At 49.1% G+C, this 22,807-nt stretch overlaps 1 protein-coding gene across 2 annotated transcripts in view; it reads right to left on the reverse strand.

The window, feature by feature from the left end:
• Positions 1 to 14,999, reverse strand: part of LOC117001538 (WT1 interacting protein) — an 83,372-nt gene extending 68,373 nt beyond the window's left edge. Inside the window, exon 1 of one of the 2 annotated variants that reach the window (XM_033069957.1) lies at positions 13,312 to 14,999. In XM_033069957.1, coding sequence (XP_032925848.1) covers positions 13,312 to 14,752 — 1,441 coding nt within the window. In that variant the 5' untranslated portion in view covers positions 14,753 to 14,999. The other variant, XM_033069960.1, reaches the window with a different exon arrangement.
• Positions 15,000 to 22,807: the final 7,808 nt, after the last annotated feature.

Consider the following 22,807-nt stretch of genomic DNA (forward strand, 5'->3'; position numbering starts at 1 on the left):
CATTGTTGTCACCTGGGTGTGCAGCTCTCTCCGCTCTCATTCATCTCACTGCATTCTGGTTGCACTCCCTGTCAGATTCACAACGTGTACAAGCAAAACTGAAATAATGAGCTAACATTCCCTCACAGTGCCCCCATAATTTGGTTCCCTGGTCAAAATAAAAATGGATCAAATTAAAACCAAACTGAGTTGATATCACTTTCAGCTCAGCCCTGGCACTGGCAGTTCTAGACCAACAGACATTGCCTTGAAATGGCAAAACCCCAGAAAACACTTAGGGGGATGCAAATACGCATGCATAAGCGTCATTATAAAAGTGAAAAAATGTTTTTCTCAGAAACTTAAGCAAATATTACCACGTATCTGCCAGAACTCTCAGCAGCCTTTTTTTTTTTTTTTTTAATCTAAGTTCTCTCTTGCCTTTTCCACATTGTATGGGAACATTAAGTTAGAATCTCCCCAAATGCACACACTGGTGAACACCTGGAGCAGGGTTAGAAACTCCCCATGCAGGCATTTCCCCAGCTGGGAACAGAAGAGCTCTAAGTCAATGCTCATTATTCAAGGGGTACTATGTCAGAAAAAAATATAGTCCTTCCCCCCAATCTTGAAATGCACTTTTTCTCTGACCTTACAATAATCTAACACCAGCTTTCCTAATTCTGCCAGTCCAACCAAGCAAAATACCCAGAAATTTCAAAGGAAGTTCTGCCACAAAGGAGTCCAGGATTCGTCCTTCAGCTCAGGAGCGTGGATGTTTTGTTTTGTGGGTTCATTTTTTCTCCTTTCATGAGCTACAGAAGCAGATCAGACCAAGTGAGATGTGGTGTCCAGCCAAAGCCAGGCCACCACATGGGTCGGAGCTGCTCCCTGCTCCTGGCACCCCCTTAGCGAAGTCAGACAAAGCCCCTGGAGGTGGGAAGCAGGGAAAAGCAGAGCTTCACACACTTGGCACAGCAGGAAAATGATTTGCAAGTCTGCATTTGGCACAACTTCAGAGTGTTTGCTCCGGGGCAGCCTCTGTGGAGCTCCTCTTTCTGGGCTGGATTCCTCCCAGGTGGGAAAGAGGGGCTGAGAAAGCCTTTTCCCAAAAGAGTCACCAATTTGCTCTTACACAGCATGCAAGGCTGTTTCAGCCTAACCCAACCTATCCTTTCTCTTTTTATATCTTCTTAGTAGGTCAGGGAGGTTTTTTGGGTTTGTTTTTTTTTTAAAAGGTGTGGTCTGGCACTCCAATCATTCTTCCCCATGTGGAATTGCCCCATTGCTCTCAGGCAATGTGGGATTTGGTGAGTGGATTGCCGTATCTTCACTCTACCAGAAACTCCTGCAAGGGGCAAACCTCATCCATGCTGCACCCAAAGCCCAAACCTGCCATGGATTTGGGTCCTTTCCTCTCTCCAAACTGGGCATGACAGACTGCAGGGGCTGCTGGTGTGGCTGCACCACTCTCCGTGGACAGGGAACACTCCAGCACTGTCACTCCCACCACCCTCACACAGGAATGTCTCCCTCTAAACCAACACACACAAACACTGGGAGATTCTCTTCCCAGGCAAAGCAAAACAAGCTTTTTCTAATTGTTTGTGAAACAGCACCTCAGTCTCTCACCTGGTGACTGCCAAGATTTCATAAAAAGACATTAAGTAAAAATAGGCAGGACCTATTATTTTGCTGCAAAACAAAACAAAAGGCAACCAAAGGAAGAAAATGGCAAGAGCCCTCTGAGCCCCAGCACCTCTCTCAGCACAGGCAACACCAGGGTGATCTCCAGAACCACCTGCAGCTCGTGTGCATCACCCCATCTGTGCTGTACATCCTCTCCAGGCTCGGCTCTGGATTCCTTTAAGGATCCTGCTCTGGGCAGAAGGGAGCAAGGAGAAGAAAAGCAGAGGATGCACAGCTCACATCTGGACACAGCCTCCATCCCACCACACCCATCTTCCACCCAGTCCTGAGAGAGGAGCAATCTGAGAAGTCCTTGCCCAGAAGTGACTTTGCAGGAGCTGAAAGAGTTCACAGGACACAGATCACAGCTCTGTCCCACACCACTGACTCCACCTGCTCACGGCCACCAATTTCCTGCAAATTGTCAGATGAGCATTTACCTGCCAAAACACCAGGCAAACAGCACGTGGCTTTTACAGCCCCACACAAAGCAGAGACACCTGAGCATTCCATGGGGGCATGGCCTGGGAGCTGCAGGGGCAGCTGGGCCAGGCAGAGAAACACAGCCAGGGAAAAGCACTGCTGTGAATTTACTCATTCCATGATCTCTGTGGCGTCATAAAAACAACTCCAGGTGACTCTCAGCTGTCAGAAACAATCATGGGGCAGCACTGGGTTCATCACATGTGCCTCATCTTCTAAATACCCTGCATAAGTTTTATTTTGAGATATCTTGAGGGTTCCCCCTGCCGAGTTGAGCCACAAAGATTTGCACCCAAGCCATGGGGAGTTTGGATCCCAGAAGCCAGAATTTTTGAGCTTTCTGGCAGTGATCCCCTAGAAAACACTGCTTTTGACCTGAGGCCTTGGAGAAGGCTTCCAAATTTGAGTGATGGAGTTAAAAATCACAGGTGTGTAGTTAAAATACAGGTGTGTGATTATACATGGTAAAGGGTTTTAAAATTGGGAGTTTGAGAATATAGTAATAGGTATAGGACAAGATAGAGAATTTTGAGTGTTGTCTCCTTTCTGTGTTCTTCCTCCTTCATCTTCATGATTTCAAGGCAGTAGCTTTTGGTTGGACAGTAGTGCTCCCCTGTGGGTCACAGGAGTTTGGTTATTGGGTCACAAGTATAAATAATATAGGTGTTAGTTCTTAACTGGACTATTTAGCTTTAGAAGACCTTGTAACTAACTAAATTCACCTCCATTTCACTGGCTTTTAGCTGATAGCTAGAAATAGTGCAGAACTCTCTGTACTTTAGATAAGATTTAATAAACAACCAAGCCCAAACACAAGAAAATTCATCTCCTTGTGTTTTTAATCCTGACTCTGAGTGAAGACAAAAATAAAAAATAAAGACAAGCCACTAATTAAGTGGTGCAGATACCACCATTACAAGTTTCCAACAGAGCAAGTGCATCCCTGCAGCTCTGCACTGCCAAGGCCCAGCCCCAGCCAGGAACAGGTACAACAAGCCAAGAGACTTTCCAAGACAACCAGCTACTGACCTACACTTCAAAAAAATTACATGCTCATTTCTGAAATCAGCTCCAAATATGGACTCTAACACACTTGATTGGTGTGCAGGTCTGTTTTCTATTGAGTGTGTAGATTTGGGAAACACGGCTTTGATTAAAAACGGGCAACCCACCAACTGCAGGGAATTTTCACATAACTGCCTGGCAAAAACAAATAAAGAAACATAGAGCTGCAATAGTTATTGCCATTCATCAAAACTTCTGCCTGGTTCCCTGAGGAACTGCCTGTTTGCCCCACCTACACATGAGAATGCACCTACATCTGGGATTAGAGCAAGGTTACACAAGGTTAGGAGCAAATGCAGAGAAACACTGAGAATCCAAGATTTTAACCAATTACAGATCTTTCCACTTCCTACTCACACAGTTATTTTGTCTTAGCTGACATTGCACTCTAGTATCTTTTGCTTCTTTCCTTTTTCTTTAAAGAAAACCAAAAATCACCATTCTCTTTGAACCAGCACAGCTGTGGAGAGATGGAAAGACTGACAGTGAGAGCATTCACAGACAATGGGTCTGATCCTGCTGCATTCCATGGTGATGACAAGGACAGGCAGGGCAGCAGAGAGCAGCACATGGCCAGGTTAACACACTTCTGTGAGCAGGGGTAACCACAGGAGAGTGACTGAGTTTATTCACTATCCCCTTGCTCAGAACTACTCCATATCAGTGATTATTTTCCAGTCATTCAATATTTGACCCAAACCAATGGATTTAGCAGGAATTTCACACCAGCAGAACACAAAAAAACAAGATCCTGCTCTAATGCTGCTGAAGGTAATGTCATCTCCACAAGGCCAAGAAAGCAGAACCAGCCTCAGCAGCAGAGCCCTTGGTTGTCTCAGCTCAGCCAAGTCCATGTTTGATTTATCACAGTCACTCCAGACTTCTCCCACCTGGTTAGAAATCCCTTCCTACCAAAGGTTTCCAATCCACACACACACAGACAGGAGCCTCAAATTCCTGGCATTAGAATTTGGGACATCCACGAGCTGTGTGCCAACAGCACCTGACCCAAGCAGGGATCCCTGCCTGATGCCCCCTTGGGAAGGGCCAGCACAGAGAAAGAGCCAGGACCACCCAGCCCAGCAGCTTCACTCCTGGCACCCCTGAGGACGAGCTGCAGCACAGGGGAAAACTTTGTGCCATGACCACCAGAACAAAAGGGTATTTCCCATGCCTGGGAGAGGCCACAGGCTCTCCACAGACCACAGGAAATATGATCCAAGCCAGCTGAAGCATCTAAACATGCACAACTGTCAAACTGCATTTAGGAATGGTATTTTGTCTCTCTTCATTTTAACTTTGAAATTTTCTAATTTTTTCAAGTGACCACATTAAAAGGAGAAAACATCTTGTTTTCTCTTTCCAGGAGTTCTGAGGTGTCAGCAGTGAAACAGTTCACCAAATAAATAAATGTTTGGATGGCTGGGAAACAATGAAAGTCCCTAGCAGTTCTTCCACAATAGCCATCTACTTTCCCAAAAAACTATAAATACATTCTGAACTGAAACAAGGTTTGTGCAGCCAAATTATTAAAAGAGCAATATTACATGCGAGACATGACCTTTTTTAACCCATTAAATGTCTCCTGGCTGTCCATTTGATCCATTCCCTGTTTCATGCTAACCTCTGATATTAACACCCTTTACATTTGCACTTCTCCCCACATTCCCAAACACACACACATTAACCCCAAATCATTGCTCTGCTCCTGCCTGCAATTAAACACTTCACAATTAAGGCTGGAGATGATAAAATATTTGTGCTGTCACTCCAACTCAATCATATCCCTCTTTCAAAGTGTCTTGGTTTCAGTTTGAAAGCAAGTTTAGTGTAGTGGTTTAGATTTGCTAATTTTAATATACTTACTTTTGCTGTGAGATAGAATTAGGAGTAAAAGTAAGGCAGGCCTAAAAATTAAAGGGCATAAAGAAAACCTTCCTACCTTCTTCTAAATACTAATTAATATAAAACTAGCACACAAAGTCACTTGGTTTCTTATCTCTGGCACCTGAGGAACTCAATTCTCTGCTGGGTCCCTGAGCCCAGCTGCACCATCAGGGGTAGCTCAGCCCTGCTGGGCAGCACCAACCCCACCAGCTCAAGATGGATTTTGGCCAGGCAGAGCTGCCCCTTCCCTCAGCAGCAGGAGGGTGGGACAGTGGCCCCTGTGCCCCATCCCAGCCCCACCAAACAGAGGCTCAAACCCTACTGCCTACAGGTTTTCATGCAAAGCCTGCCAATAAGAACTTTTGCAGCATCTCAAATTCGGAAATAGGTGTCACTAGCAATAAATCCCCACCCCCCAGCTGAGTCCCCCTGTGCAAGCCCTTCCACCTTGCTGTGCACAGCAGCTGTCAGCTGAGCATTAAATGGGTGTTTGTGCTCTGGGGCTTTCTCCTTAATGAGTCATAGGCCTTTTCTTAAAAGTTTGCTGGAAAGCATAAATGTGACATGAGAGATTTAGTAAAAAACTGCTCCAAAAAACAAGGAATGAAGTTTCAGACAAGGTGAAATACTCCAGCTGGAAGAGATGCATGACTTGCTTGGCCACTTTTTTGTGCTCAGTCTCAGCACAGTGACAAGCAAGGTTATGCTGGCAGGGAGCTAAAACAACCCAGTGAGGTTAATAAGAAGAGATAACACATGCCACAGAATGGAACTATCTGCTCCAATGTAGAAAAAAAGAAAATCCACTTCCAGAGACAGCACCCACACAGGCACATTGAAAAATAGCATACAAATCCAGCCAAACACCACATTTATTGGTTGATCATTAGCACATTTGCTAATTCTGTTCAGAGCTGAAGGCTAATAAGCCAGCAGGAATCCTGCTGCCAGCCCCAGGAGCTGTCACACCCCTGGAGCAGCTCCAAGCAACGCCACATCACAACCCCAGGTACCATGGTCCTGTCAGGACTTGAACCTTTCAGGCAGCTGCACACAGCCCTCCAAAGAGAGCCTTTCAAGCTCCTGATAACCTTACATGCACATTCCTGAATCCCATCCTTCTGGCTGCTTCAGTTTTGCTTGATTTCACACATCCCCATCCCTGTCACAGAGGAGGCACTTTGTCCAGGATGGGCACAAAAATCATCATACTCTAAGACACTCAGTTTCTCCAGCCACAGAACATTAAATTATTTTGGACACAACCAACCAGACTCTGCCAACATGCTGTGAAGTGCTGTCCTGAGATATTTGGGACATCTGATGCAGGCAGAAGACCAAGCCTGGAGCTTATTAAATGTCTGCATAAATGTTCTGATCTTAGTAAAACTATTTGGCTTATCACTGTTAGTTTATTTTCTTTCCATTGCTGAACAATCCTATTATATACCTGAAAATCACTTTTACCAAGTTTGGGACATTTTTTAAATAATCATTTTAGGATTTTAAAAAAACAATCACTTTAGGATTAGGCAAATTCTCTTCCTTTGAGAATGTTTTCTAAGTACCCAACATGCACACAGCTAAGAGACATTTACATCCTAATTTATTAACTGTGGATGTTAAGGATTTCAGCCTAGACCCGCTGCCATGAAGCCGTCAGTGGTAACACACAAACTTGTACTATTTACACATTTTAGATGTAAAAATTATACAACTTCAGGGATGTTTTCCACTGAAAAAAAAATCAACTTCAATCAAATTATGAAAACATTTACTCAGACAGTTATCTGTTCCTTCACAGCAGAGAATTTCTGTTCTATTTCCATTTCTATTCTGCAAACTACAGTGTCCATTGAACCCATTAAAGTCATTAAAGTGGGACTTCCTCCCAATTCACATATCACTGTGTATGACCCTCCAGTGAGTGACTGGACCTCAAATGGGACATTCACACCCAAAAATCTCTGGAAAATCCAGCACAGAGGTGAGGCAGACAACTGCCAATACAAGTTCAACTCTGCTACAGAAGCATTTTTGACTTTCAGTCTTGCTTAGGATGTCTCCCTGACCCAGCTGAGACAGCAGAACTGACTGGGTTGGGGTTTTTTTTTTGGGGGGTGACGGGCTAGGCAAAGGGGGAAGGGTATTTTTAAAAGCCTGATGTTACTTCTGGGATTTATCCTTGAGGAAAGCAACACAGCCTTGGCTTGCAGGTTGTGACAAAAGCTGAGCAGAAGCAAAGAATTGCTCAGTGTTTCTCACAGCATTCCCACTCCAAGGCAAACTGCAGCACAGGCTCCACTCAGCCCTGCAGACCTTCCCTCCCCTGCCCAGCCTGGCTCCAAAGCCTGGAGCAGGAACATAGGAACACACAGGAACACAGAGCTCCTGCCTGCACCAAATCCTCCTGCAGACACAAACCTCTGCACTGGAACTCACCTTGGTACCTCTAATCAAACACCCGGCAGCTCTTTGGAAGAATGCTTTTCTTCTTCCCTTTTATACACAGTGCTTTTGCAACAGAGTAAAAGCACATGCAATAAAAAGAAACAAAAAACCCATTTGCTATGAAGTAATTCCCCATCCACAGTCAAGTGTCATGCAACTGAAGATAAGAACAGGTTTGTCTCCGTTCATAACAGAGGCTTCTGTCCAAGTTACAGGCATCCAAATTCCCATTTCATGTTAATTGTACATGTTACATGTATCTAGTACTTTGATAAAATGAAACCATACATATTCCACAGCTCTCCCCTGCTGTTATTACATCACTTCCCAGGTTCAGGAAGAGTAATAAGGATGTGCATGGCTAGCAGGGATTGCAAGAAGCCATCTCAGGAGCATCCCTCACAGCACATCTCATGCCACAGACAAGACTCCTTTTCCCAGCTCTGTAGACCGCTGTTATCCTGTGCGCTTTTTTCACATCAATTCCTTCTCTGTTCTCTCCCCCCACTTTCCTACTCCTCCCTCTCTCTGGATGATGCTCCAGCTGCAGACTTTATCACTGTACCATGATTTCCTTGCCCCATTCAGGGGAGAGGCTCCTGGCAGTCCTGAGCCACAAGGATGCTGCTACTGCACAGGTACCCCAGCACCTCCCACTGCAGCTCGTCCTGCACCTGCCCCATGAACACCTCCCCTGCCTGGCCCCTTGTTGAGGGCTTTCTTGCTCTTTGGAGAGGGCTCAGAAAAGCCTGACCACTCTCAGATTAGTTGCAGCAATGTATTTTCCCGTTGTAATGGGGAGATTAGAAAAGAACAAAACCCTGAGATACACAGCCTGTTTGAGCACTTCAGGAGACCATGTGAGTTTATTTCTATTAAAGTGTTTGCCTATCAAAGGCAATTTTTTTCTCAGGACAGCCTCAACTGCAAATGCTGAAGGACAACAGCTGCTTACCAACACTGAATGCATTTCTAAGCCCAGCAAAAGAGAAATATAAAGTAATTACCGAACAATAAATCTTTGCTTATCCCCCCAAACAATACAATGTATTAATCTTTACTTCTACTTTGACAGAAACAGGAAAGATCTAACATTTCACAAAGAGACCTTCAAGAATTCCTAAGACTGAAAACAACTCCACAGCAAATCTCTCAGGTGTTCTGGTCACCAACTGCAAGCTCACCTAAATTTCATCCAAATTCCATCTCTATGCAAATACAGCTTTTAGATACTCACTACTGTTACCTGCCTTAATTTTGGTCTCACTGGCATAAACATCCTCCCATCACATCAATCTGCACACACAGAACAAGCACAACCATACAGCTCTGAATTCATGAGCATACTGCAGGGCTCAAATCCAGATTTACAGGGAGGACTGTGCACATAAAGGGCAGAGAGGACCTGATGGGTCTAGAGATTTATTCCTTCCCTTCACCAGGTCTTCCCTTCCCTCACCTACCAGGCCAAAGGCATTTCAACACCATGTTATCAGCACTGTTTCTTGGTGGTGCTCCAAAGAACATGTGCTGGTACTGCTGGATGCCTTTCTGGAAAAAGAGAGTTCTCCAAAGTCAAGGCTACTCACCAGGGTAGGCAGGGGCTGTGCTAGACTCAGGACTGCATTATTAACAGAATTCAGACTTTGTGTCTCATTCTGAAACATCATTCTTCCCCTGGCAAATCCCCTTCATTCCCCAGGAATTCAGATCCCCTGCCTTTTCCTGCAGGGTGAAGATGATGCCTGTGGAAGGCAGGGAAGGTGGCAGCTCTGTGACAGGATCACTTGAGCAGCACCACACTGGTATGAACTCACTCTGCTCCTGCCTCTCAGGGTGAGAGGCAGGGTGAGGCGGCAGCCAGGGGTGGGGAAGGCTCTGGATGTGCAGAGATGGGGAGAAGCACCTTCACAAAGCGCACTCCCTGCACAAGGGGAGCTGAAGGACAGCAGCAGAGCTGCAGACTTGCTCTCCCTGGACATCTGCACCCCCAGCTCCCCAGGATCAGGTGCCTCTTGCAGCTCTGGCAGAGGACAATGTGGCAATTAAGCCACTTCTTGTGCTGGAGTGCAGCACCAAGATGAGCAGAGCCTTTGTTGGGGGATGGCTGCAGCACAGCAGGGCTGCCAGCAGTGTGAGTGCTGCCTGCACCCCTCCACCCACCCTCCTGCCACTGTTGACAGCACACCAGCACAGATCTGCTTCCAAAACAGCCAAATCCAACTCTCAACATGGACCTTTCCCTGCTGGCAGCTGACAAGCCATAGGTTCACAGACAGTCCCACAAGGATGCACAGCTGGGATGGGTGTGCCAAAATACAACTTCAACCTTACACTTTTTTTTCAACACCTAGACATCGACTGAAGTATTCTGCAGAGAAAACAGAATTTAAGACAGTGCCTGAGCTCATGAGTTTCCAACACCCACCAATGTCCTGCTGATGCCTCGGAGGAACATGCAATTTAAAAAACATTCCTGAAACAACTTTCAACTCACCTTATAACAATGTTCAGCTCAAAAGAGTTATGAAAATGAGTGAAAGTGCTTTTTATTACCTCACTTCTCAGCATCTGTCACTAAACCAAGCACATTTACTAAACTGTCAGTACCTTGACAGGGGGTCTCAGGGGGTTAAGAAGGAAGGAGTTTGGGTAGGGAATGCACAGGAAGCAGCTACAAGGGAACAAAGTCTCAAAGCTTCACCCAATTAGGCTGCTGCCAAAGGAAGGGGCTCAGCTTTCTGGAGCCTTCTGCCTGGGGTCAGCTCCAGCCACCTCTTTCACAAGGATGAGCTGGAGCAGCTCACCAATCCAGCCCCAGACAGCCCTCCCTCTTCCCCTTCCTCTTCTGCAGGATTTTTCATCAGATCAGTGAGTGCAGGTGGCTGCAGGGTGTTGGTGGGAGCGCTTGGGAGTGGAATGGTGCTGTCCCCTCATCTGTCCAACTGCCTTCCTTTGGCAGCACTGGCATCTTTACTCAGATTAAACCAGGTGTAGGAGGGCATCTTCCTTTTCTCTACAGATGCACTGAAGCCCGGGAGAAGGAAGGGGATGATGGAGAAGCTGGAGCAGTAAAGCAAAGCTCCCAGCACAGCACTGCTCAGGCAGACAGCTGTGAGCCCACCAGACCTGAGGGCTTGCACCCTGCTTGGCTTGGCTCCCCCAGAGCCTCTCTGGAGATCAGACCCTGCACTCCTCCCCCATTTGTATTTATCTGTCCCAGACTACAGGTCCCTCCTGAAGCAGAGCAGGGAGGTGTGGGAAAGCAGCCAGGACCTGCCAGCACCAGCACCCTTAGGAGAACACTCATACAGACTGATCCACAACCAGGGTAGAGCTGCTCCTCCTCCAAGCAGAGCTGGCCTGTCCCTTGGCCTCAGTTTCAAACAGCACACTGCTCAATTTTTAATTTCACTGGGGATGTGGGGAGAAGACAACAACATGATGACAGGACACAGAGCACAGTAAATACCTGGTGTCCTCATATCAGCATTTACTCGTTAGACAATTTAGCTCATCTAATTAAGAAGCAGTAAAGCATCTCCTCTGTTCCCTCTACCTTGTTGGACCTGTTGGCTCAACACTTCTGCTCTCCACAGTTACCAAAGAACACCCACCACTGCCTCTGGAGTGTGCCAGTCACCAGCACTAGCTAAGCAGACACTCCACAGCAGCAGCACATACAAACTGCAATTAAAACCAATGCATTTTCCTTGCTTCTTCTTATTAACTTAAGACACTCTTGGTTAAGTCAAACTAAAACCAGACTTCTCCCTATTCTGTTCTCACTCTGCTTGACTCTGACCAACAGCCTGTGGTCAGCCCTGCTAGCCTCTCATGGACTGGCTCAGCCAAAACTCAATATTCACCTACATGGATCATCTGAACCAAAGACGTGGGATCAAATCCACCATTCTCAAAACCTCAACAATTCACAGAAAGCAACTTTCTCTTTCATAGCACCCCAGTTTTGTGGTTTCATCTGCTTCTAGGGTGGAAGTCACAGTAGTGGTCCTTCATGCTGCCACAGCAGGAGCCTGCAGAGCAGCTCAGAGGCTTCCCAGGCACAGGCTCATCCTGCATCTCCCAGGGTTTGCTGCAACACCTCCCTATGGAGCACACCTGCAAGCAGGGGCACTCACAACAGCCAAACTCTGATAAATAAGAAACTCTATCCACAACACAGAGTCCCCACATTTGCTCCTGGAGCCCCTGATCACACATCCAGTTTTCCCAGGCCACTAGAAACACCTCCCACAGGCTCAAGACATAACTTGTTTCTTATTCTTACATTTTATTCCTCAGTCTCTCACTGTGCCATGGAAATGCCGAAGGTAAAGGTAACATTTCCTGCAGGTCGTGTGTTACAAGCCCCATGCACATGCTCGGAAGGGAAGCAGAACTGCTCCCAGCAGGATCCCCCAGCTGCTGAGGAGCATCTGCCAGGTGCCAGCCCTGCACCGGGTGATCCATCAGCTTCCTCATCAGCCCCAGACAGACGAAGGAAGGCAGTAAGCACTGCATTCAGCCTCCTTTGTGTGGGCACAAAAGCCTGCAGAAACTCTGCCACTGCAGATTACAGAAAGGTGTTCGTGGTAGAGAGGTTGTTGCTCACTTAGCTACTACCCCCACTGACCGGCCCAGGTCTCTCTCGCAGACAATGAAGGCAGCCCTGCAGCTTCTTCCTTCCCTGCACAGCACACCAAAAGCACTCTGAGCCCGGCGCCTGAATCGACCGCCAAGGGACCGCCACGGTACGGCCCAGCTCCATCCTCGGGCACGGAGCAGGCTCTCCCCACGCCGGCAGCACACAGAGCACGCAGCCAGCCATTCCCCCACAGGGCTGGGGTGGGGCTGCCTCACCCACAGCCCTCACCTGCCATCCCTCCTCCTCCTCCTCCTCCTCCCGGGGGTACCGCGGAGCCCTCGCTCGCTCCGGCTCGAGCCGGGAGCGAAGGAGCCGCTCCCGAGCGCTGCCCCGGCTCACCAGAGCTCCAAGATCAGCTTCTCACGTGTTTTCAGCCTTTGCTGTCCTGTACAAAGTAAGAAAGACAGGGAAGCCTAATCCTAACTAGTGTGGCTTTAAAACACGTGCACTCATCCGCATTTCAAGAAGTCACTCTTCCATAAAGAATTCAGATGACCAAGAGGCCGATTTAACCTCAGCGAGGGCTCCTCTCCTCCCAGCTCCTCTCTGGTCCCAGGGATGTCCCTGGTGCTGAGCAGACCGTGCGAGGCCTCGCGGGGCAGGAACAATGCTGGGCTCCCACAGGTACTGCGAGCTAGCACAAAGATTTCATTCAACGAGCACACAACTGCTCCACCAGCTACACTCATCATCTACAAAAGTTACCACAGACCGAGGCCAGGATCGCAAACCCCACAGCCCCTGGGATGCAGGAGGTTAGCAGAAAAGCTTCAGCAGCCCGTAAGGAAGGGAGACAAACGAGAGTCACTGCAAGCCCCACTGCACAAACAGCTCTCGCCACATTTCAGCCAGATCTCCCATCCGCACGTGCAAAGGGAAGCATCACACATCCCGGGAAACCGCGTTAGGAAGAGACGGGAGAGAGTTCACATACCGGGACTGAACTATGGTGCAAGCACTTCGGACACCAGACAGTGTCTGTGGCCGTGCGAGACTTCAGCAGGCACCTGGTCCAGAGCAGCCCCGGGCATCGCACACCCGCCTTCTGTGACACGGCAGGCCCCGCACACCGCCGCCCTCCAGCCGCCCGCTCCCCCCGCCCCACTCACCGAAGTACTCCTTCTTCATGTGCATCTCCAGCTCCTTCTCCAGCTCCAGCGTCAGCGCCTCCAGCCGCCTCTCCGCCTGGCTGGGGCCGCTCTCCCGGCACGGCGTCACCTGGTAGGGGAGCTTGAATTTGGGAGCCGAAGCGGAGCCTTTGGTCGGGCTGTAGGCGTAGGGGGGCGGCGGCTCGGGGGCGCCGGCCGGGTGCTGCTGGTCGTGCCGCGGCGGGGACTGAGCATGGATGCGGTGGTACACGTCCCCCAGCTCGGGCACGGCGCCGTCCTCCGGCAGGCCGGGCCCCAGCAGCGACGAGCGGGGCGACGGCAGCTGTAGCTCGGGGTAGGCGCTCATGGAGCCGCGGGAGCTCCGCGAGCTCTGGCTGGAGATGCTGGAGCGGGGGCTGACCACGGCGGGGCCGGCCGAGCCGCGGCCCTCGGGGCCGCAGAGGCTGGAGCGGGGGCTGGCCAGGGCGAGCCCGGGGCCGCCCGCCCCCTCGGGCTCGGCGCTGCCCGGCGGGCCGTACCTGCAGTCCGAGTAGCTGGAGCGGGGGCTGGCGGTGCAGGAGTACTGGCTGGCGGTGCTGGAGCGGGGGCTGGCGTGGCGCTGGTCGTAGCCCATGCTGATGCCGCTGGTGCGGTTGCTACTGGGCTTGCTGCCGCCGCCGTCGTAGCCGGTGAGGCTGGCGCGGGGGCTGGAGTGTTTGCTGGTGTCGCTGGCCGTGCTGGCGTAGCTGGAGCGGGGGCTTAGGGCGGCTCCGTCGTACTGCACCAGGCTGGCGCGGGGGCTGCCGAACTTGTCCTGCCCGGGCACCACCAGGCTGGAGCGGGGGCTGGAGAACTTCTCGTAGGGCAGCGCGACCGCGCCGCCCAGGCTGGAGCGCGGGCTGGAGAACTTGCCGTGCTCGGCGGCGGGGCCCGACGAGGCGGCGGCCAGGCTGGCCCGCGGGCTGGCGGCGCCCAACTTGCCGTCCGGGCCGCCGGCCGCCCGCCCGCCGCCCTTGGCCACGTAGCCGCCCTCGTAGGCGCTGCCCGCGGCGTAGCGGTAGCCCTCGGCCGAGTAGCGCTTGCCCTTGTCGGTGAAGCCGCTGTAGCAGGGCAGCGCCACCTCGGAGCGGGTGCACAGCCCCTCCTCGCAGCACGGCGGGCCCGCGGGCGGCTCGGCGGCGGCGCGGCCGTTGGCGCGGAGCGGGGCGGCTTTGCCGCAGGGGGCGGCGGCGGGGAAGCCTTCGGCGGGCGGCGGCGCGGCGGTGCCGTTCATCTTCCGGCCCCGCTGCTCCGCCGTCATGTGGGCGGCGATGACCCGCTTGGTCTCCTCCAGGTCGGGGTGCAGCGCCAGGTCCCGGCGGCCGCCCCGGCCGTACGGACCCTCCGGGCAGGGCTCGTACAGAGACAGGTCCTCCATGAACTTGGTGGCCTTCAGTGCCATGTCCTCCTCGTACTTCTCCATGCTCGGCCGGAGCCCGGCGGCGCGGGGCGGGGGAGGGCGGTGAACTCTCCGCGAAAGCGCAGCTCGGAGCGGAGAAAGAAGAGGGGTGGAAAAAAAAAAAAAGGCCAAAAAGCAAAGAAAAAAAATTTTTAAATCCCCAAATCCGGCAACACAGAAAGCACCCCAAAAGAAAGCCCCTTCCCGCGGTCCTGGCGGGGCAGCGGCGGGACTCGGCTCCTTGTCCGGAGAGCGGCGAGGCGGCGGCCGGGCTCGGGGCGGTCACCCGGGCGGCATCCCGCGGCGCTGGGCTCGGTGCGGCCGGGCTGCCCGGCGGAGCGCGGCCGGCGCAGACGAGGCGCCCCTGTGTCACTTTCCAGCCTTAAATAAGTTGCTCGGTCCAGTCAATGGCGCGCTGCGCGGAGGAATTTGCGCTCGGCGGGTCCCGGCCCCCGCCGCCCCCGGCGGCCGCCCCGCGGCGGGGCCGCGGCTCTCCCGCACCCCCGGGCGGGGGCGAAGGCGGCGGCCGGCCCGGAGGGGCTCTGCGGCGCGGCCAGCGCAGCGCGGGGCGCGGCGAGGCAGGGACTCCTTTGTGTGGGGCAGGAATGCGAGGAAGGAGACTGGGCGCTGCGTCCCGCTGGAATGTAGTTAATGCCGGAGCCAAACAATGATTTTCCCCGAGTCAGTCAGGGAGAGGGCGGCCGCGGCGCTGCTCGGCGGCGGGGTCGGCAGCTCCCTCCTCGGCTGGGGCCGGCCGAGCCCAGCCCGGGGCCGGCGGCGGGGCTGTCACCGCGCCGGGGTCCCCACGCGGGGCTCGGGGAGCCGCGCACGGAGCGCCCGGGCAGGAGCGCTCGGGGTCCCGGCCCGGGGGGGCTCCGCCGCCCGCGCCCCTCGCTGGAGCTCTGCGGCAGCACCCGCGGCCCCTGGGGAACAGGCAGCTCTGCCCCGCCTGCGGCCGGGGCTGCCCCGCACAAACACCGGCATCGCTGCGGGGCCGCGGAGCGGGAGCGGCCCCGCACCTGTGCGGAGTCCCCAGCGCTGGCCAGGTGCCTCCGCTGAAAGGACTTGTGTTTGCAGCACGGCAGCTGAGGGTTGTTGCCAGTTATTTATTAAGTCTTTAAAAAAAAAAAAGGCAGCGCTAAGACATATGATAAACATATTGTGGCCTAAAGCAATCTGTGAGCTGACGGGAGTGTAAAAAAGCAGCTACTGTGTGTGTGACTGCAAGAGCTTCATCTGTTGATCGGTGACGAACGTCGCAGCGCCGCTTGCTATTTACATCTGTGTGCTGAACAGGAAAGGGTGTCAGAAAACAGCCCCTCAAAAGGGCAACTGAACCAAGACCCCCTATACAAACCATAGCCTACAGGGTTTTTGGTTTTTTTGGTTTTTGGGGTTTTTTTTGGTTTTTTGTTTTGCAGCTCCCTGACAATCATTTGCATTGATGGCAGAAATGCTGATGAAACCTGAAAACAACAGGTACCCGATGGGTGTCTTTACACTGCTGGGTGCTGAGCACCCTGTGAGGGGAGAAATATGGCTCAGGTTTGAGCTGTAGGCACTCTGCTGTGCCAAGAACATGTTATTCTGTTATCAGAACTAATTAAAGGTTAAAAGCAACTGTGAACTCAAAAGTGTCCCCAGTAGCGGAGGGCAGTTGATTTGCAATATGTTTTCTTGTGTGTGCAGGGGTGGTAGGAAAAGAAATCCAACAAACCATGTAAATGTGCAGAGCAAGACCTGAAAAACAAATCTCTTAGGCATGACAGAGGTAGTCCACATCCATGTGGGCATACATAAGCAATTCTTGGGGGTCAATGACTCCTCTATGTTCACATCTTTCATTGCACTTTTGCCCATCTCTGAAACCGGCTGTTAGCACGTGTGGTACTTGTGGAACAAGTTACATTTCAGCTGTAGCCTGCAGGTGTGTGATGGTGGAAGGCACCTTTGCAGCCCTGTGTCCTGGTGCAGTCCCTCGCTGCTCCTGCTCACGCAGGGCACCACAGCAAACTCTGCCCAGCAAATGTGCCCTGGCTGTGGGGGGATCAAAGCAGCAGCTCAAGTCCCCATCCCATTCAAGCCATGGACTCTGGTAAAGTTGTCAGCACAGACACAAACTGCTGTCAGCCACATCACATGGACACATCCCTTCCAAGAACAAAGAGAAATTCCACTCACAGAGCACATGGAGACCACCTTTAACTTGAGGCTTCATCTGCTCTGCCTGGGATGAAGTTTTTTTGTGGCGGTGGGCATCTCGTGGCCTGCTGCCCTCAAGCGTGCTGCTGCAGAGCTCTTTCAGTCGTTCCTGGGGCCTGTACAAGGCTGTTCTCTCATGTTACTGACTTAGCACCACTTGGAGTCAGTTTGTGTAAGGTTGTCTTCCCGAGAAACTGGAGAGGTTCATGGGCAGATTGGAAGGTTGGTCCATCAGAGCACATGTCAAGAAAGTGTAATCTCTTTTAAGGGTGTCTTGTTTTGGTTTCGTTGTTTGTTTGTGGGTTTTGCCAGTTTTGTTGTTTGTTTGTTGTTATTTAACATTACAACACTAGATAGCTTTATTATGAATCTGACAAACTGGGTAGGACATGCTGAGAACCCCTGCCCGTGTGTTCATGCAAGGAAGCATTTTGGGCAGGTATCCTTACAGCAGGACAGAGCTGAAGCCAAAACTTACAACAAGTGTCCTTCTGTAGCTCTGTCCTGAGCCACAAATCTCACCTTGCTAGTTCTGTGCTGTTTCTGCTGCCAGCAGGTTTCTGCACTAAGTATTGGTGCTTCAGTCAAGAAAGCATTGGCTTTGTTGGGTATGAACTCGTAAAAACATACTGGGGAGTCTAAGGAAACAGCCTGTTTAGTAAGCAGTGTGGATCAAATGGTAAAAATCACTTTTACTGTTAGAAAGCTTATGCTTGCTAAGTAACATCGTGGTACCACCATCTGAGCCCTGCTGCAGCGACAATGCTCCTGGCCCTCCAGGGAGTTGTACTTGTGTCCCACACATGAAGAAGCTCACATTTATCCACACTACAGCCCAGGTGTGGGCCATACAGGTGGGATAAATATGCTTGCAGTTTACACAGGACATACAACACTGCTGCACTGCTCACAGAGGACCAGCTGTACCAGGTTGTGCAAACAGAGTGGAGTTAAAGCTGCTGTTGCTGTACTAAGTAGCCTCATCATTCTCCTCACTGTTAGATACATGAAAATCCAGGCTATTGGGTACTTACAGCTTGACAGTCCTGGGGTGGTTTTCTCCCTCAAAATACTTGCTTATAAATTATAACAACCAGCAGTAACATGTATATCCTGCAAAAAGCCTGACACTTCTGCAACTAAGAGCACAAGAGCTGTGGGAGTGTTATTAAAACTGAACTTCATTTCATGGTTTGGTGTGGTTATCCTTACGCCTGATTTTAAGTTATCTCAGTAAATCAGATATTAAGGAAAGCCAGCTGCTTCTGTTAAATAAACTCCATTGTCTAAGACTTAAAGGGAGCAGAATGGCCAGGTGGAGTTATTGATCTGTGAGGATCAGCTGCCTGGGCCTCCCAGGCAGAGCGCTCCTGTTCCTTGCAATGGCCAGTGGCTACAAGAGCACAGCCTGAGCCAGCAGCCAGGCTGAGCTGCTGCTCTGCTGGGCTTTGCTTCCTTGAGCTGCAAACAGTTTATTGCCAGCAAGGCAGGGAATCTGTCAGTGTAAGAACTCCCCGTGGAAACTTTAGCTCGGGTGAAGACAATGGCAAAACCCCGATGACTTGTGTTGTGGTGTGTGTGTTATATCAGACCTGACACAATGCAGGAGAGAGCTCTTTGTCTCACTTCATCAGCTGAACGATTTGAAGCTGCTCCGCAGATTTGCCTACTGAACTGGATGCTACCTGCTTCTTTGCAATTTATTTCTTTGTCTCCAGCACTAAAAAATCAATGAAATTATACCTTGACACAAGGTATATACAAGGTAACTGTTTTCCACTTTTAAAATTGATCGGTTTCTTGGTAAGGAACATAAATGATTTTTCTTTTATCTCTGGTCTGTTTTAAGCCTGATGAAAAAAACCCCACACCCAATCAAACACAAACCCCCCAAAAAACTTTGTGAAATTAATTAAAAATTATGCTAAGAAGTGTTTATATTTTGGGATGGGAGATTGAAGCTTTGATTTTCTTTGAAGTGGTAGCTGTATTGGGTTTATATTGCTTTGTTTTGCATATTTGGATCCTGTATGTTAATTTGTGTTGCAATACTTTTAAGTATAAGCGAAAATTTTGGAATATGAAGTTTGGATATTAGTATGTATTTGGTCTTGGGTGATTTGTTTGCAAATCACTCTGTTCTGACCTGTTTTTTAAAATTCTCATTTGCAGTTGATCGCAGCTGCTAAAAACTGCAGTTCTAGAGTGTGTTTTAGGGCACCATCTTCTGGCAGACAGCACACACTGTATTTGAACGGCTGCCCTCGCTAGGCACAACTATTTAAAATATTTCTGACTAACACCACTCTGCAGGCTTACAGGTCATTTCTCATTCTAAATCTGCAATAAAACACTATTTAACATTTTTTACATTCTTCTTATTCACTGCAACTGCAGCTATTCACTGTGCTGCACAAACATAGCTTGGGACAGACCCTGTAAAATTCCAGTCACAACAGGCGCTTTGTGAACGTGCTGGGGTAGACAGACAACATCTGTCCAAGCACTTATGATTAATGCACCATATATGTATCTTATTTCTTTTATAGCTTCATCTTCCACTTCTCTTACATATTTCAGATAATCACATTTCTGTCCAGCATAGTTTATGGGGTCACGCTTTGGAGGCTGCACAGGGCACTGGCCATAATGCCTTGCACTCACAAGGCACAGTCACTGTATATTCCAATGCAATCAGTTAGCAACCACTACATTTGCATAAATCCATCATTTACTTGGTCAGCTCAGTTAGCAGTGCACTCACCTAGCACTTTTAAGGAGGTCTGAAGTTATACAGCTTCTGGTTTCAGACCCTTGAAGTAGCTACCATTTCTCTTGATATGATAAAATGGAAGTCCTGATTAAAAAACTACAAATCTTCATCCAGCAAAGGAATCAGAGAGCATGAGTACACTGAATAAAGAACAGAAACACTGCATGAGGGTTGGGCTGCCAGACACATGCTTCCTGCCTCCCCCACCCCCGCTCTGGTGGTGAAAAGTATGAGCTTGACTGTATGTGCCTCTTCATACCCATTTAAGAAATGAGGCAGGCTACCAGCACTGACCTCGTGACCTGGCAACACAACACACTTCAGAAGAAGGATCATTTCAGAAGGAGGAGGACATTGGTTTGTTGAGAACACCAGTTACATTTACATTTGGTTGTATTTTAGAGGTATAATAAAGGTATCATAAAGGTATCATTTGTTAACTGAAAACAATGAACAAATTTGCAAGGATAGAGCTGTTCCCCAAGTGTAACCAATGAAGTCTGGTCTCTGTATTCTGCATCCTCTGCACTCTCCAGCTTGCAGCTCCTCTCCAAATCCCCAATAACGCTGCAGGCCAGTGAGCCCTGTGTCCCACAGAGCTCTGACCCTGCACTTACCCACAGTAAAGGTGTCAGTCCCACACCCCCAAAGCCAAAGCGCTACCACAGAAGCTTCTGGGATCTGTCTCTTCTCCAGCATTGCAGCGTTGGAATTGCTTAACGTTTGCAGGTATCTCCAAGTGTTGCTGAAGAGGACTGGCAGAGCAGTTCCATCAGGATCTTCTCTTTTGGAAACTGCTCTGCAAACTTCTAACTTTTTCTCATGAGTGAAGGAGTCTGCCAGTGGGAGAGATAAAGATAACACGTATCTAAACAGCAGTTTTCTTCTTTTAATATAACAGATATCAAGTTACATCTACAAGTACATGTAATTACTTCATCCTGTTCCTCCCTTAAAAGCATCAAGGCCTCCAAATCAAAGCATTGCCTCTCCCTCATGTACATTTGTCTACAGGTATAAGCTCCCTGTAGTCATTCTGCTTAGGCACCAGCCCAGAAACAATCTCAGGTAAGCAAAAATCAGGTAACTGACTTGTGTACAGTTTGCTGTATTGTCCTGATCCTAGTTCCTGCTTTCTTGCACATTCTGTATTTTTGATGCACAAAATGGAGGGCTTTTTGTCCTTTCAGCTGCGAAGAAAATAAATGTCTCTACCACAGAAACAGAACAAAACCAAATCAATTTCCCTTAATTCTATGTTTATTCAGTTTTCTAATCCAAATTTAAAATTCTGGGGCAGTAGAAGTAAGGCTTGAAGCAGATAGTGGTATCTACAGACTGAATACAAGCTGATTTTATCTTCTGAAGTCTAATAAATGGTTAGCAAGAGGTCTTTGTTGTAAAGGTCAGAACTTGAAATGGCACATCAATCTGCTCCCAGCTGTCAGAGGCGAGACGCCATGAAAGGATGCACCTATCTCTGTGTTTCAGCTATGGAATGGTTTCATAAAATAAAGCTAAAATGTCACACAGAAACACCACAAACACTAAATGGTCATCTGCAAGTTGTAGTGGCTCTTTAGGAAATGAGCTCGCACAGGGCTGTTTGTCACCGGGGCCCAGAGTTCTTTCTGCTGAATGGTTGTCATTTGCCTCATAAAGGTGATTCTCTCCATGCTTTGGGAATTCCTTCACCCTCCATCAGAACAGCTTAATGAATCTCTGGTTAACTGCTGTCAATCACCAATGGCCAATATTCCTTTCCATGCTCTGCTGCAGAAAAGGGATATTGAACTGACTGCAGGCAGACACTAGGTACATTCTGTAATAATCTGTATTTTCTTGTCCATACATGGCACTCAAATTCACCAAGTAAATTAAAAATGCAAGCATCAAGAATTGTCTCTGTAAAAGCAGCCAGAAAAGCTTATCTGTGTTAGAGAATTTTGAATGAGTATAAACAAACAACTTGAGAACCCTGTGTGACAGCAGAGCCAATTTGTATCACTGCAAAAAGCAGTTTGTAGACTGATTTAATGAGCTGGCTCCAAAATCGTTAGTGAAGACAGAGCCTATATTAGGTTGCTGAGCCAAAGCACTGGGAAGAATTTCTCCTCCATTTTAACATTTAGATTTTGTGCCTTCCAACTATTCTTCCTTCCATATGACCATTACTCTATTAGGAGTTGAACAAATCGTCATTTGAAAAATGGAGGGTTTTTAAATTACTTGAAAGCTTAATTAACACTTCAATTTATATTTTTTCTAAAGAGCAAAGGAAAGTTTAAGACGGAAAATTCTACACTAATACAATGTTGGTGACTAGTAGCCAATTAAGGACACTCATACTCCACCAGTTCTGAAAAGCAGCTTTTCATTTCACACAGCAGCAGCTTGCATTTAGTGGCTCCTTCTGTATTGCCAAACTTCCAAAGAACAGCCAAGAGCTGTCCCGTGTTCTGTGGGAGGAGCCCATGGAAAGGAAATACATCAAAAATCCTTCACTTCAAGGTGTGTGACAGGAGGGATCCAGGAACACTCTCGCACTACCCAGGCACGAGCAGCACAACTGCACCTTCTAAACATCACCAGGTCATTGTTTGTGCACTTCATTCTGGCCTTTCATGCTGCAAACCAAACGATGACACAAGGTTAAGAACAATAAACAAGTAATACCCTGGGGTGCAGCCAGGCAGACAGAGTAGAACTGTCCCTGCTTTTTTTTTACCCTTGAATCTGTTGGTGATGTTTCAATCCAGCTCATACTCCATTCAGCTTCCAATTTCAGTAAAACCAGGATTACACCCTCTACTGGTGTTTTAAAAAAAGTTAGAAAGCGAAATAAAGCAGTAATTTTATTTTTAATAAAGCTTCAAACCAAAATATGTCAGCCTTAATTTTTGGAAGATGATATTAGACATTAAGTGCCAGTTCTTCAGCTGTTTCTGGCAAGAAGTTTTCCATTGCAGCACTGAAATCCTTTCTCATTTATGCCTTTACCTCACTCTTCACTCCTGCCAGCCAAGCAGCAACTAACTCAAAAGGATTTCACTGCAAACTATTATGCCTCCAAACCAGCCACTGCATATGACTGCTGCTGCCCA

Source organism: Catharus ustulatus, chromosome 11, assembly GCF_009819885.2.
Source record: "Catharus ustulatus isolate bCatUst1 chromosome 11, bCatUst1.pri.v2, whole genome shotgun sequence".
Lineage (NCBI taxonomy): Eukaryota > Metazoa > Chordata > Aves > Passeriformes > Turdidae > Catharus > Catharus ustulatus.